This window comes from Gopherus flavomarginatus, chromosome 2 (genome assembly GCF_025201925.1).
Source record: "Gopherus flavomarginatus isolate rGopFla2 chromosome 2, rGopFla2.mat.asm, whole genome shotgun sequence".
In the NCBI taxonomy this organism is placed as follows: domain Eukaryota; kingdom Metazoa; phylum Chordata; order Testudines; family Testudinidae; genus Gopherus; species Gopherus flavomarginatus.
In genome coordinates, this window is record NC_066618.1 from 119,397,782 (window position 1) to 119,412,254 (window position 14,473).

The following is a 14,473-nucleotide window of genomic DNA, read 5'->3' on the forward strand; positions in this document are numbered from 1 at the left end:
AGGCCAGACAGTGGAATATTATGTTGCAAATATTATCAGCCAATAGCAATTAAAATGATGTTTTCCTACTACACATATGGAATAGCTCAAGTTTGAAGCAGTTAGGGCACATTCTCTCTTACTGTGGAATAGTGTATTTTTAAAAAAATGTAATTTGTAAGGTTTATTTATGAACCAAGAATTAGGGGTGTATTGCCAAGAGTAATGAGGGGAAAATGCACATCACCACAGGTGTGTGTTCTAAACAGATATTTTTTTTTTACAGGCTGCAAAGTATAAGCTGGCAGCTTTGCCTGTGGCAGGTGCACTCATCGGTGGAGTGGTGGGGGGTCCTATTGGTCTCCTCGCAGGCTTCAAAGTGGCAGGAATTGCAGCTGCACTTGGTGGTGGGGTATTGGGCTTCACAGGTGGAAAATTGATACAGAGAAGAAAACAGAAAATGATGGAGGAGCTCTCTTCCAGCTGTCCAGACCTCCCTAGCCAAAGTGACAAAAAATCCAGCTGAAGTAAGATTTCAGTATGACTAGGACTGGAAGTAATAGTTCCAGTGATGACAACATATATGCAATCTTCACTTTGAACATAAGTCTGTTGAGGGGTGAAGTGCAAGGTGAGATAAGTACTGTCAGTCCTGTAATTTTGAAAGCCATAAGGAATATATTTTCATCATCAAGAAATATGCAGCCGTAATGAATAATGGGTTGTGTGCCAAATTCACCCCTTATTTTGTATGATGATACTGGAGTGGGTTTAGCTGAGAATCCAGAACAAATAATGATAGGCTTTGAAGCATTCTTACTAGAAAAACTGAGGGGTCCTAAGGTCTGGAGCACTTTTATTAAGTGATTTCAAAGATTAGTACACTATTAGTACTCCTCTCTGTCTTTTAAACGTCACACTTTGGTTCTGGTAAAATGTTAAAAATGACCTGGTTTTACTCTTCATTTGTTTGTATGCCCAAGCCCCCATACAGTCTGGTGTGGCTGTCTTTGCTCGCCTAAACAGATGCACCGACTGGCAATGGGGCCTGAGGGTTATGGTTAAATTGCATTGTTTCAGCTGTGGTGAAAGCTTAAGTAAACCCAGCACCTACTTGCATTATCGAACTCAACCAGAGTAGTGATGCTGCTGCCCTCCCTTTCTGGAGCACTAAATTCACTCTGCTCTTTTTAAAGAAAAGTCATTTTTTTTTATCTGTCTTTCAAATCCAGCTCCCTCCGCCCCCAAAATCCAGGCCCTTCTCTCCCTCTTCAAATAGCCAAAAACAAAAAAAACAAAAAAACACTGCGGGGGATTGTTTGTGCTAGGAGAGGTAGCATTCCTTGACTGTCCTCTTCCCAGCCTGGCTTTGAAAGCTGCTTTGTGGGGTTAATCCCCCTGCCTGTTTAAGAAGCACCTTGCTCAGGTGCTCTTCTCTGTTTTTCCTCCATGTCTTGTTCACAGCCTGCCTCCATCAAAACAGTGGTGAGACAGGACAGAAGATCATTCAGCAAAGACATTGGCTGCTGTTTATAGCAATGTCAACTCCTCAGTCCTTTATTCCCATTCCACCTGTTCAGCGAAGCTGTAGTGGGGATTTAGTGTCACTTTGTGACCTACAACCATCACATCTGGAAGACAAAGGACTGTGAAGCTGGCAATCCTGATGAACCCACCAGTAACTTGTCAAGTGGTGACATCATTAATTGATCTGATCACAGTTTCAGTAATGCTGATGTAGTTCAGATGTGGTGGGTTCACCTAATGCTTATATATGGCCTGGTCATGTATGCTTCTTGCTCTCTCCAGCCACACAGCTGTTTAGTTCTTTCTTCAGTTTCCACTGGATCACTTCTGCCAGGCTGTATTCTTTACTCTTAGTAGACTTTTAGCTCAGCATAGCATTCCTCCAGGACTCAAGGTTTGCTGGTGTTCTCTCTAGCATTCTTGCTCACAGCTGCCAGTATGAGTAGTTAGCTATTTTCCTAGCCTGTGATACTGTCTTCCTCTGGAGATCTGCTGTTCATTTATCCTGTTTGTTTGATTTTTACTTGGACCTCTCTGCACCTCCCATCTTTAAATATATGGCTTTTAACAAGTTTTTAATTTCACCCAGCCCTTGATAGTCAGTAGTGGCAATCTGTGTTTGCCATCCCCATTCCAGCACTGCTGTTAGAGCCTTGTGGGAAAACACAGGCTATGCCGTTGCTTCTTTAAGATCTCAAGTGGTCTCATCTTCCTGAGACCTGTTTGACTGTACAAAATAAACCTCTAAAAAAATGGTTCCTTAATTGGAGTTTTATTACACAATGTTGCTCGGTGTTCCGTAGCCCAGCAGGGAATTGCCACTGCATCACATTTAACAACAACAAAAATGGAGCTCCGCTGCAACCCAGGATTTGGCACAGTCTGTGGAAAAAATTGTCTTCTAATGGTGGGGTTATGGGTTTTGGTGCCTAAATATTGTAAGCAACTGTTCGTTTGAGCACAAGTTTCCTGTATAGGGTATTTCTTTCTTAATTACGTAATTTATTAATTACATGTAAAATAAAAATGTGAACCCAAATGTGCAGCTGTTCAGATGTCTCTTAAGTAAGACTTTGCTTCCCTGAGCTTGTGTTCACAAGAATGGTTTTCACAAGTAATCGCTAAAATATAAATTGACAAAACTGCATAGTAGAAGCTAAAGTGCCTACATCTATAGGACCAGACAGAGGGGAAAGGACCTCCTGAGTCATCTAGCTCATTTGCTCATGACACAAATACTTTCTTTAAATGCATGACCTGTGACTGTAAACACTGCTGGTGGACTTGTAATAACTGTTACACTAGTCTGTTTCCTTCCTTATCTAATAGTCTTTACCTTTAAACTTTTCCTAAATTAACTAAAAGCCATTGTTTGTTGTAGAACTGTCATGGGACACATATACTTTCCTTCCGTACACTACGGAACCACTACATACTATTTTACATGGGATGAAAATTTGATGAAGGTGTGATAGTACTGTAACAGCCTGTAGCAATAGAACTGTAGTCTTTTTGCACCACGCTATTCATTTTACTGTTGCATACAAACTCAGTTTAATAGGTTCTCACTTTATGGCCAAAATTATTCATATTTTTAGAAGCAGCAAAATGCAGTAAACAAACTGTCTTGTCATTATATTTTGTATGTACGCAGAACTTAGAATACTGTTAAACCTGCAACACTATTGGATTATAAACATTGACTTGAGGGGGGCGGGGGAGTTTATTTGCGTAGAAGGAAAAATGTGGGCTCCCTGCAGTAGCTAAACAAACATTTAATTTTCCATGGACGCTAAGAAATATCTGGAATACAAGCCAGGTCCTTCTCCCCAGACTAAATAAGCATTTTTGCCTTCATTTTCTGAAGAGTGGTATTATTTTTATTTAGAGTGGCAGTCTGTATTTCCTTTACAGCAGCTAATGGATTACTGCTGTTTTCAAGTAATCATTTTAATAATGCAAAACAATAGTCTTAAATATTAATACACAAACACCCTTTTGTTGAATTAGGAAAGTATCTAAACCACTGAAATGTAATGGTGGATGGACACAGTGCCTGAAGTGTTTTTCATCACATTGTGCATCTGCATAGAGGCTCACCACAATATGCTCGATATTTATGCTGTACAATAATGTTGAAATTCAGAAGTGTGCATAACTAGTGTCACCTATGTGGTGCCTTCTATGCATGTTACTGGTGCTCAGCCACCTCCATGTTCAACTATCCACTGAAGAGCAACAGGTGCAATGTTGCTTATAGACTATGTAATAGATGTGTACAGACAGTGTTGTTTCCCCTTCTCCTTAACACCGAGTGTCTGTCCTTGGGGTTAGGAGCTCTTGAAGGCAGGCTCCCTGCTTCTTCTTTGGTTATGGTAGCACCCATGATATGTGTGGCATTTTCTAGCCAAAGTGTAACAGCAGCAGCATTGCCAACAGCAGTTAAAAAAAAATACTCAACCAGATTCATGAGGGTTTGGGCTACTCTGTTTACTGCGCAGAGGATGTCAGACTACATGGTTGCTATGTACTGAAGTGACACATGCATATACTTAGTGCAGGTAGCTCATGTGCCTCATACCTCAGTACAGCAGCTCCCAGCCAGTAGCACAGCACCAGAACCAGTATATAGAGAAAACATATTGGAACATTGTGGAAACCATGAATGGAGGGTAGATTTCCCCCCAGCTAGGATCTAGTCTCTAACCATCTGTAGTATTCCTCACAAAGGAGACGGTGATACCACAGCAGAAGCCAGGGGACAGAGTATTCAGTTAGCAGTAGTGATATCTAGGGCTGTGGCAACCAGGAGAAGCATTTGGTGACTTCACTACAAGGGAGGGGAAGGATCTCACAAAACTTCCAGTGGTAGGTAAGGGTTTGTACTCATGCTACATATCAGTAATAATCACAGAGAAAGGTAGAGGAGGGCCTGAAAATTACATTTAGATTAGGAAAAAATTTAGGGTCAGGACTCCTGGGGTAGTACTCACTGAAGTGCACTGGAGAAATACAGGGTCTGCTCAACAGCTAACTTTGGAAGTTCCAAAGTTTTTTGAGGTGGTGGTATAAAGAGGAGTGGTTTAAATTTATAAGGCAAGGCATCCATGGTGAGTGAGTTTGGGGAAAAGCAGAACTTATTCCAAAGAAACTTACTAAAGTGGAACTAGGCAACTGGTACAGAAAATTATAAGCTGCACAAATGAGAGAAACAAAAATATTTAAAATGCGATTCTGTAAATCAACAGTATGCCTTTTAGGTGGAATATGGTGTTCAGTTCTGGTGACTCATCTAAAATATCAGACATAAAAAGGGATCAAACTGACAGTGAAAATTTATTAGCTCAAGAGAAAAACTTCAATTTGAGGAGGTATTGAAAAGAGTAGGGCTATTTAGAGAAGAAACATGAGGGATATAAAATACAACAAAACAGGTAAATTGGCAGCTCCTATTTACCCTAATACAGAACTAAAGGAACATTCAAGTAACCTGACAGGCAAATCAGCTTAGAACTGATAGAACAACACTTTTTGCCCTCTTAGAGAGTGCATAATTCACCTGTGGAACTGACTGCCACTGAGCCCAAGAGCTTAGTGGGGTTCAAAATAGGTACAGATTTCTAAAGAAACATTCACTGTTAGGTGGGCTAAAAGTAAATCTCATAAGTCATCCAGTAACTGCCTGGCATGAGGAAGTAAGGGCTACATTCCAAGAGGGGACCTTAGGCATTACACCACTTAATTCCTAGGGCCCTGCTACCCAAGGAAAAGCACAGCCCCAAGTTAGGGCCCCCAGCCTGCTACACTGTATGGGGCAAGTTAGGCACCCAAGAAAGGTGGCCACAGAAGTCCCGCTGAGGAGGGAACCACCTAAGTAAACAGGAAAGTTATAGGACTATGGCAAGGACTCAGGGCCCAGATCCCGAAAGGGACTTATGCACCTATCTCTTAGAGATTCACAGCCACAAACCCTTTCCTGGAGTTAGGCACCTAAGCAAGGGCAGCCCTTGCTTGTGAAAAACCAGAGACACACTGATCATAGCCAGGGAACCTATGTTTAGGGCACCCACCTGGGAGTCACATCTTGCTCCAAAACAGGGATTTGAACCCTAGTCTTCCACCCAGCTGAGTACCCTAACCCCCAGACTATTGGTTATTTTCTCCTGGTGCGTACCACAGAGTTCCTATGTGATGCTAGGCAAGTCACTTAGTGACCACTTGTGAAAAGTTCATTAACTGGGTGTTCTTTATTTTCTGGGTGCCTGATTTGAGATGCTCGAGTCTGATTTGCAGAAGTGCTGCACCTTCAACAGCTACAGCCAACGGGAGCTCTGCTTTGAACATAAGAAGTGCTACATAATGCCAAGTCTCTCAAAAATCAGGTGCTGTATGTCAAAATGGGCACCCCACATAAGATCCTTGACCTTAACTCCTGGGTCTCAGTTCTCCATCTATAAAATGGGGATATCATCTCTTCATCCTACATGGATATTGTGAAAATAAGCTTGGGGAAGCTTTCAGATACTATTGATGAATACCATAGAAAAGCCCGAGAAGAAAAATAATTCTGGCTTCGGAGTAGGGATTATAGAGTAGGCAGCAAGTATGGCCTCGTGCCAGATTGGACAAGAGGGATTAAACAAAATACTGACTAGAGGTTCATTAATTGAACACCATCCATCCTGTGCAATGAGTGAGGCAGGGTTCAGTAGAAAAAAAAATAGTATGTGATCATGTAATTCAAGACTATCAGACTGTATGGGCAACCTTAATTCTGGCCTGCCTTAACTTTTGAGTGCGTGATTTTGCAACCTTAAGATGTTCCTTTAACTTAGCTTTTTATGTGCAACAGCATTAAGGGCTCAGGATCATGAGAGAAGTTGCAATATAGACATATCATTAATCATCTTAATTTTCCCACATGATACTTTTAAGAGTCATGCTTGTTCACTCATGCAAATTTCATCTGTACTGTAAAATACCACACAAGATTCTGTAAAACTTTAATTTATTCCCCCCCAGGTATCCAGAACATGCCCTTTTGAAGAGAAGAATGTGACAAAAAAAAAATGAGTACCAGCATAACTATTCACATGGAGAGGAAGAAAATAAAAGCACATACTACCCGATTACACAGAAAACAACCCAAAAGTCCTATTTAATGGGATAGTGCAAGTTAACAGCATGTCTCTGGTAATGATACCTTCATTTGGATTATAGAAGTTTTACAGAACAGTTAGATCAAAAGTCTAGAGGGGTCTCTGATATTTTACTCTAGCATTAGGAACTTAACTTTTGAAAGATGCTGTACAGAATGACCCACCAAACACATGTATTTACAAGCCCGGGGAGAAAAACAAATTTTTGTTCAGTTTATCCCAAATAAAAATACACAGAATTATGAAAATATAGGGTTACTATTTCCACCACACAGAAGTCAATGCTGCTGTCTGAAAGGCTTGCAAGATTATTTCAAGTTTTTAAAGTTCATCTTTTTCTCTCAATAAGGTGTACCTATGTTCACTGGGTGCTAGTTTCTGGAACGAACTCTCTGGTGGGCTGCTTGCTAAATCTTGAATTGGCTGAAAAAGAACACAAAAGGATGTTTTCATTAAGTAAAGATACTCTTAAGATTATTGCTTATGAGAAATGAGACTAAAAACAAACATAACACTAAGTTTCTTGAACTGGATGGAATGAATTTCCTTTATATACTCAGAGAAATAACATGGTTTGAAAAAAACACTTAAGGTTGCTTAAAAGGGGAAGGCCCATCCACACAGACCCTTAACATCAAGGAAATACCCAGTTAACATTTCTTCCTTTAACACATCACAACCACACATGAGCCTAGACAGATTCCGGTCATCCTAAGACCCAATCACTCCAGTGTGTACAGTAACAATACTCTCACATTTCTCACCAGCACACTAAATGCAAAACCTTAACTCTGACCTCAAACTTCAACACACATTAGCATTACTGAATAGTATGGTTATTTTCCTATTGGGAAGTAGGAGACAAGTACCTTAACCACACGACCATCCTATAAGGCAAACAGCATGTGATCATGTAATTAATTTGTTTCTCAGTACTCTGCAGAGCTGGTTATGTTGCAACAGTCCCATTTTACACATAGATTTGTCCTCGTCTGGGAGGTGGTGTGGCTAAGTGAATGAGACTTGACTCCATCACATTGGTGACCCATGTTCCATTCCCAGAGGTGCCAAATACTGTGCACGCTCAGATCCTCAGTTACCTTGTCTGTAAAATGGGAAGGAAGATACCTTGCTCCATAGCAAGGTCTGTGAAGCACATGATTAAGATAAGCACATTTAGATCTGGACATTGGAGTGTTGGGAAGGGGGAGTTTGGTAAAAGAGGTGTCAGAAGGCTGGCATCCAGAGTGGGACAGAGTTAAGGATGTGTACACGTGCAGCAGTTGTAGTAATAGTGACGTGTTGTTCTGAGTAGGAGCAGAAGGTATGTATTGGTAGGTGGCTTCTTAGCTGATTCCCACACAAGCAGTAACAAAAGCAAAGTTCTGAACAAAGCTATCTGAATATTAATTTCCTAGGAGTTATTTTTTAATGTTTAAGTGGGTTGAGTGAGGGGGATCCTCAGAGCTGTGTCACAGAAATGCAGAGATGATGGACAAAATTTTATCTCCAGCTGCACTTCTCTGATTGATAAAACCTTCCCCATCAGAATCTACACCTAACCCATCTGTTTAGCCACAAAAAATGTGTAGCTGCTTATGGAGAAGAGTCTGTGTTGGCTACCTGCTGCTGTGTAAGTTTTCAGTTATGACAAATAACGGCAAAAGTGACCCTTAGTCCTAAAAAGATGTTTAACTGCTGGCTGCGCCAAATCCACTGGAGACTCGTCTGTCTGACAATAAGTCAGACTGTCACTGACAAATTTCAAACAACTGCAAAAGGTTTTTATTAAAAATGTATACAACACAAACTATACAGACAATTCAAAGGCTACCTGTACACGGAGAAAGACAAATAGTAAGCAGCGTTTGTCTCTCTCACACACACACACCTGTATGAAAGGTTATGTAATGTATACCAGTTGGACAGATATACATACTCATACATGTTTTCTGAAGGCATAGGGAAAGAAGACCAGAGGGGAGCAATGAAAGTAGGCAGCTATTGTAGGCAGCAGGGCTACGCTCTGTGAAGAATTTCCCCAAGAGTATTCATGTTGCCTTTACTGGTGGCTTCCTTAGTTTTCAGCGATTGCATAGACAGGAAACACACCCAAATAACCTTTTTTCTAAATGAACTTATTTTGTGGGGGAACATATAGGAGGGACAGCGTGACCTAGTTAAGTTTTCAGGAGATAGTAACTTTTGAGACTTGATTTCCCAATAACAACATTGCACTGTAATAATTTATGCAAAACATATTTTCTGCACTAAGTATTTGTAGATATGTATGTCCACTCATTGTTTGTAACTAGTGATTAATCTCTGGATAGCAGAGAGGTTTATAGAGCAGGCAGGACCTGGTAAGTTGCAGAAGCGGCTGGGGAGCTGCAGAAGCAAGCCCCGTCTAGTATGCCAACCCCCCAGACAGTTTATCCATATACCATGCAGAGCTACACAACAAGCCAGGTGGAACTTGCTACAATTTTCTTCTCCTGCCTGGGGAGTCGGGTGTCCCAGGTGGACTGACTTGTGTATAAGCAAATACCTTAAACCCAGCTACAAATGGTTGGTTTAAACACAAATATACACAGGCTGGATTTGTATTTTATGATAAAATACAGGATTGTGCCTTGAATCTGCATTCTGTACATCATCTCGTATAGCTCGATAACAGTTTTAGCACCAACCCTTTCACCTAGATACTTACACATTTGACTTTTTGAGTACAGATTCTTCCATTATAATCAAAATACTAATGGCAAGCAACTACAGGACATAGAATTGGGGAGTGAAAGAGCAACAGGTCTCATATACTGATTACTAAACTTGCTTTAATGCTGTAATAGTCATTAATCCAAACAGGAAGTACAGACTATAATGAACAATTCATCAATCAAAATTTCCTCTCAAGAGCCCTGCCTCAGTAGTTTAAAAAAAAAAATCACAGCACATTAATAGTTGTACATTTGCCCTGAAACAACTTTGCTCTTGGAGAGCCAAATAACTTGAAACCTAGAAATGCTTGAAATCCCACTGGAAGCTGGAATTTCAGACATCAGACTATGTACTGGAGCATTTTTGCAGTAGTAAAAAGATGTTTTAGTTGCCTTCTCTCGTAAGTCACAGTGATAAAAGACACAGATTATTTATCAGAAGTCCTTACATTTCTGCATGTAGAACTTTAAGGTCCACTGCCTTCAATAAAGTGGAAAAATAATGTGTTGTAACATGATTTGAGGATAAAAGTAGTGGTGAGCTGTCAAGAATAAACTTCAGACTTAATCTCAAAATAAATTCACCAGAATGGAAATGGCATTAAAAGACTTCAGATTTCCACAATGAATAAAAATGTAAGAGGCAGAAAATGACACCAGCATCTTTTAGTGAGGAGGCATATCTTTTTGTCTTCTTTTTAAAGAGTTTTGCTTTATTAACTGCAGACAGATATTATTGTGTGCAAGGAAGGTGCTCAGAGACGACAACAATAAGAGGCCAGATATGTGTCTAAATTAGGTGGCTATAAATTCTAGTGTCAGAAGATGTCTCATACTAGATGGCTCATTGATCTAGCAGCTGAAGGCAGAACAAGATCCAGTGGCTGGAATTTGAAGTCAGCAAATTTCAAACTGGAGAAAAAAATGCTTACTAATCTGTTCTGTAACTATTGGTCTTTGAGATGTGTTGCACACGTCAGTTCCACTTCAGGTGACTCACAAAGCAGTTCAATCCTGAGGTGAGATCGAAGTCTACCTGAATAATGATGGAAGGACTATGCATCCAAATCTGGCATCATTGCTAGACTGCTGATGGCCTAATGAGACGCAAAGCTATGTACCAATGATCAAGCTGCAGCTCTACAAATATCCAGAATAGGCACTTGAGCGAGAAAGACTGTGTGTGATCTCGTTGAATGTGCTAGAAGCACAAACATACAGAAGGAAATGCACAACGAGATTTGTTGACATGAGACCGGAAGGCCCATCATCCTGTCCACAACCACCATGAACAGTTGTGACGATAACTTAAACAGTTTAGTCCTGCTCAAGTAAAACACTAATGCTCTCCTAACATCCAAATGTGTGGAGTCACTCTCCTCATTCTTATAAGCATGAGACTTTGGAAAGAAAAGAAGTTTCTAAAAATGCCTGACTAATGTGGAAGTCAGAAACTACTTTGAAATTTTGGATGAGGGTGTAAGTATACCTTGTCCTTGCAGATGTTTGTATATGGTGGGTCAGATACCCAGATTCTCAATTCTCCTACTCTCCTTGCTGAGGTAATTGTCACCAAAAACCTTCACTGAAAAACGCAGCAACAGGTAGCCAGCGATTCAAAGGGCTGTCGCCTTAGCTTTGCTAATACCAGACCTAAATTTAAGGGGGACCAGGATCCTCTATTTGGGGGTATAGATGGTTCAGACCCATCAAAAACTGACTTTGGACTGGAGAAAAGTAAGCAATTAGCAATCAGAGGATGGAAAACCAAGATAGCTGCTGGTTCCTGATGGAACTAATGCCAAGACCTTGCTGCTTCAGGTATAACACATAGTGCAGCACATGTTGTATTGGAGCCCAGACAGACCAGCACTTTTTGCTGAGACCAGGAGAATCTTTTCTACTTCAACAGGTACATGTATCTAGTAGAAAGTTTTCTGCTATTTAGGAGGATGTTTTGCACGTTGCTTGAACAGATATTCTTGTGTGTGTGTGGTGTTAGCCATAGAGCATCCAGCTGAAAGATGAAGGACGTGCCCATGGTCCTGTGAGATCAGATCTGCTTCTGGTGGTAATGAAACCCTGGTTGAGAAGCTGACCAGAGTGGAAAACCAATGCTGGCGAGGCCATGCCAGTGCTATGGAGGATCATGTGAGCATGGCCCTGTTTGATTTTTAACACTGCACAGGAGTGGAACCAGAGGGTAGACATACGTGAGATTGTCTTTCCAGAGCATCGGGAAGGTGTCCATTAGAGTCTCTGAACGGTGACATGCTCATGAACAAAATTGGTGACACTTCCTGTTGCGCTGGGATGCAAACAGGTCTATGTGTGGGAGGGAGAATCACCCCAAGCTTGAAAAATGTATCTGGTCATATCTGGACTGAGATCACTCGCAATGACTGGTGAAAGATCTCCTCATTCAGTTTGCCAGACTGTTCTGGACACATGGCAGGTGGGAGACTCTGAGGTGGATTGAGCTGATGATGCAAAACACTATTGCCGATTGGCACAGAAGTGTCAATCTTGCCCCTCCCTGGCTGTTCACATAGAACATCACAGTGGTGTTGACCAGAAGAACTAGCAAATTTCTTGGGAGAGGAAAGCATGTCAAGCTTGATGAATGGCTCTCAACTCTTACATTTATATGGAGAGCCAAATCTTGGCCAGACCACAGACCTGAAACCTGTAGAATCCACAGGTGAACTCCCCAACCTAGAGCGAAAGCATCTGTAACCAGAGACAAAGTAGGATGTGGGGAAACAAAGCGGTACTCCCATAAGTATGTTGGTTGGATCCATTCACCAGTCAAAAGAGGCTAAGACTTCTGTGGGCAGTTAAACCAATGTGTCCAGTGAATGATGAACTGGGGAATACACCACACTCAACCAGCTCTGCAACTTAGTGAAATACAGCCTGGCATGCCAAACCACATATGTACATGAAGCTACAAGGCCCAGAAGCCTGTGGCAATTCTGTGCTGTCGTGGTGGGACGGACCTTCAGGTGTAATGAAATGTCTGGAGGAACGCCCTGGCTTCTGTGGAATCCAAGAGAGCTGCTATAGGCTCTATTCTCTGAACAGATGAGAGGATTGACTTTTCTTCACTGATCAGCAAAGCCGGTAGACTGGAACTTGGCCATGCTAGGTATCATTTGGCTCTTGGAAATGACTCTCACCAACCAGTCATCCAGCCATGGAAACACCTGATTTTCTCAGGAACACAGCCACTTGCCATGCACTTTGTAAAACAGGAGGTCGCAGATGGCCCAAATGGCAGAACTGCAAACTGACAGTGGGATTAGTAAATCTGAGGAATTTCCTGTGCCTTTCATGTATTGCCACTCATGAAAACACTCATCCTTTAAGTTAAGTGCAGAATACCAGTCAGCAGGATCCATAGAGGGGATAATCAGAGTGACCATGTGAAACAATTTTCTTTTTGTGCTTGTTCAGCTCTAGCAAGTTCAGAATGGATCTGAGAAGTCCTTTTGCTTTTGGAATTAGGTAGCAGTGAGGAAAAAACCCTTTCCTCTGTAAAAAGGAGGAAATTCCTCTATAGGAGGAGAGATTGCACCTCCCAAAGAACTTCCTCATTAAAGTGGTCCCAGAAGAGAGACAGGAAAAGGGGTGGGGATAGAAATAAACTCAAGAGTGTATCCCAGCTCCACCATGCTTGAGACCCACTGGCCATAGTGATATGGCTTCAAGCACTTAGGAAGTGGGATACTGTGTTGGGAAAAACAGAGGCAGGAGAAACTGATACTACAAACGGGTAAGTGACTCTCAACAAGAACGTCAAACTGCCTGCTTGGTGTTTCAAGGCTATCTGGATAACAATCTCACCGTGGCTGAAAAGAAAGGAAGAGGTGGTCTCCTCCTGTAACTTTTCCCTTTCCTTCTAGATTGGTCCTGGTGCCGAGACATACCAAAATAAAAATGGTGATACTGCTGTGGATAGAGCTGCTGCTTCTTTGGGAGGGGAGTATAAATATCCAAAGACTTGAATATAGCCCTAGAGTCTTTAAGGTAATGAAGCACGTCATTGGCCTGCTATGAAAAAACCTCTGTCCCTCAAAAGAGATATCCTGAAAGGTCTGTTGGACCTCCTGAGGAGGACTTGATGACTGGAGCCAGAAACATCCATGCACTGTAATGGCCAATATCATGGCTCTGGCAGCAGAATCAACAGCATACAATGCAGCCTGAAGCAAGGTCCTGGTTACCAACTTCCCTTTGCCAGAAGCTCTTGTCTGGCCTCCCCATGTAACTTCTCTACAAATATTAAAACATTGCCCAGTGGCAGAAATTATGATATCCCAGCAATGCTTGCTGATTAGAAATCTGGAGTTGCAGTCCAGCTGTTGAATAAGCTTTCCTGCCAAAAGATCAAGCATCTTTGCATCTTTTGATTTTGGGGTAGATAGCTGCTAACACCATGGTCAGTGGGTGAGACCAAAGACCCTGGGGATGGGAAGGTGTGATGAGGTATACAAACCCCACACTTTAAGGCTGCTCTGGGCTCAGCCAGCCCTGCCCACCATACCTACAAGAGATGCACAGACTGGAGGAGTTAAAAGGGAGCAGAACAGCTCACTTATGGGCAGGCCAGGGAAGAAAAAGGGCCATTATCTTGCAGCTCTTAAAGGAAGGGCTGAGGGAAGGCAGGATCTCTTTCTCAGCAACTGCTTGAAGTTTCCTCCCTGAGGGAAGGGAGGACCTACTTCTGATAGACCCTGGGAGGGAAGCATTTCCTCTCTCACCTACTAACCCAGTTTATCTGTGTTGATTCCCATGTTTTGTTTAGGGAGTGCCCCTGAAGGGGAGAGATTTAGAACCGGCCTGGCTGGAGGCCCCAAGCATGAGAGGATGCAACTGCTGCCCCAAGAGGGAGAGAGCTGTCATGCCATATCCAACTGTGAAGCGGTGCCAGGCAGTGAGCTGACTCCCTTCACACTGTCTTGTTACAGACTGCGAACTTTGGACAATAGTGGGGTGGTAGGAAGTGGTTCAAGGAGGGCACCTTTAAAGTGCTCCTGGGTGTCAGAAGCTCAGGCTCAGAGGCTTGCATGCCCCCAGACTAGCATGATC

The 14,473-nt window shown here is 42.1% G+C and overlaps 2 protein-coding genes across 7 annotated transcripts in view; one reads left to right on the top strand and one right to left on the bottom strand.

The window, feature by feature from the left end:
* Positions 1-2,261, top strand: part of STX17 (syntaxin 17) — a 121,423-nt gene extending 119,162 nt beyond the window's left edge. For all 6 annotated transcript variants that reach the window (XM_050938252.1, XM_050938255.1, XM_050938251.1 and 3 more), the window contains one exon: positions 266-2,261. In XM_050938252.1, coding sequence (XP_050794209.1) covers positions 266-505 — 240 coding nt within the window. In that variant the 3' untranslated portion in view covers positions 506-2,261. The remainder of the gene's footprint in view (positions 1-265) is intronic.
* Positions 2,262-6,497: 4,236 nt separating this feature from the next.
* ERP44 (endoplasmic reticulum protein 44) overlaps positions 6,498-14,473 on the bottom strand; it is a 119,934-nt gene continuing 111,958 nt past the window's right edge. The window contains exon 12 of the mRNA XM_050938242.1: positions 6,498-7,088. Coding sequence (XP_050794199.1) covers positions 6,987-7,088 — 102 coding nt within the window. The 3' untranslated portion in view covers positions 6,498-6,986. The remainder of the gene's footprint in view (positions 7,089-14,473) is intronic.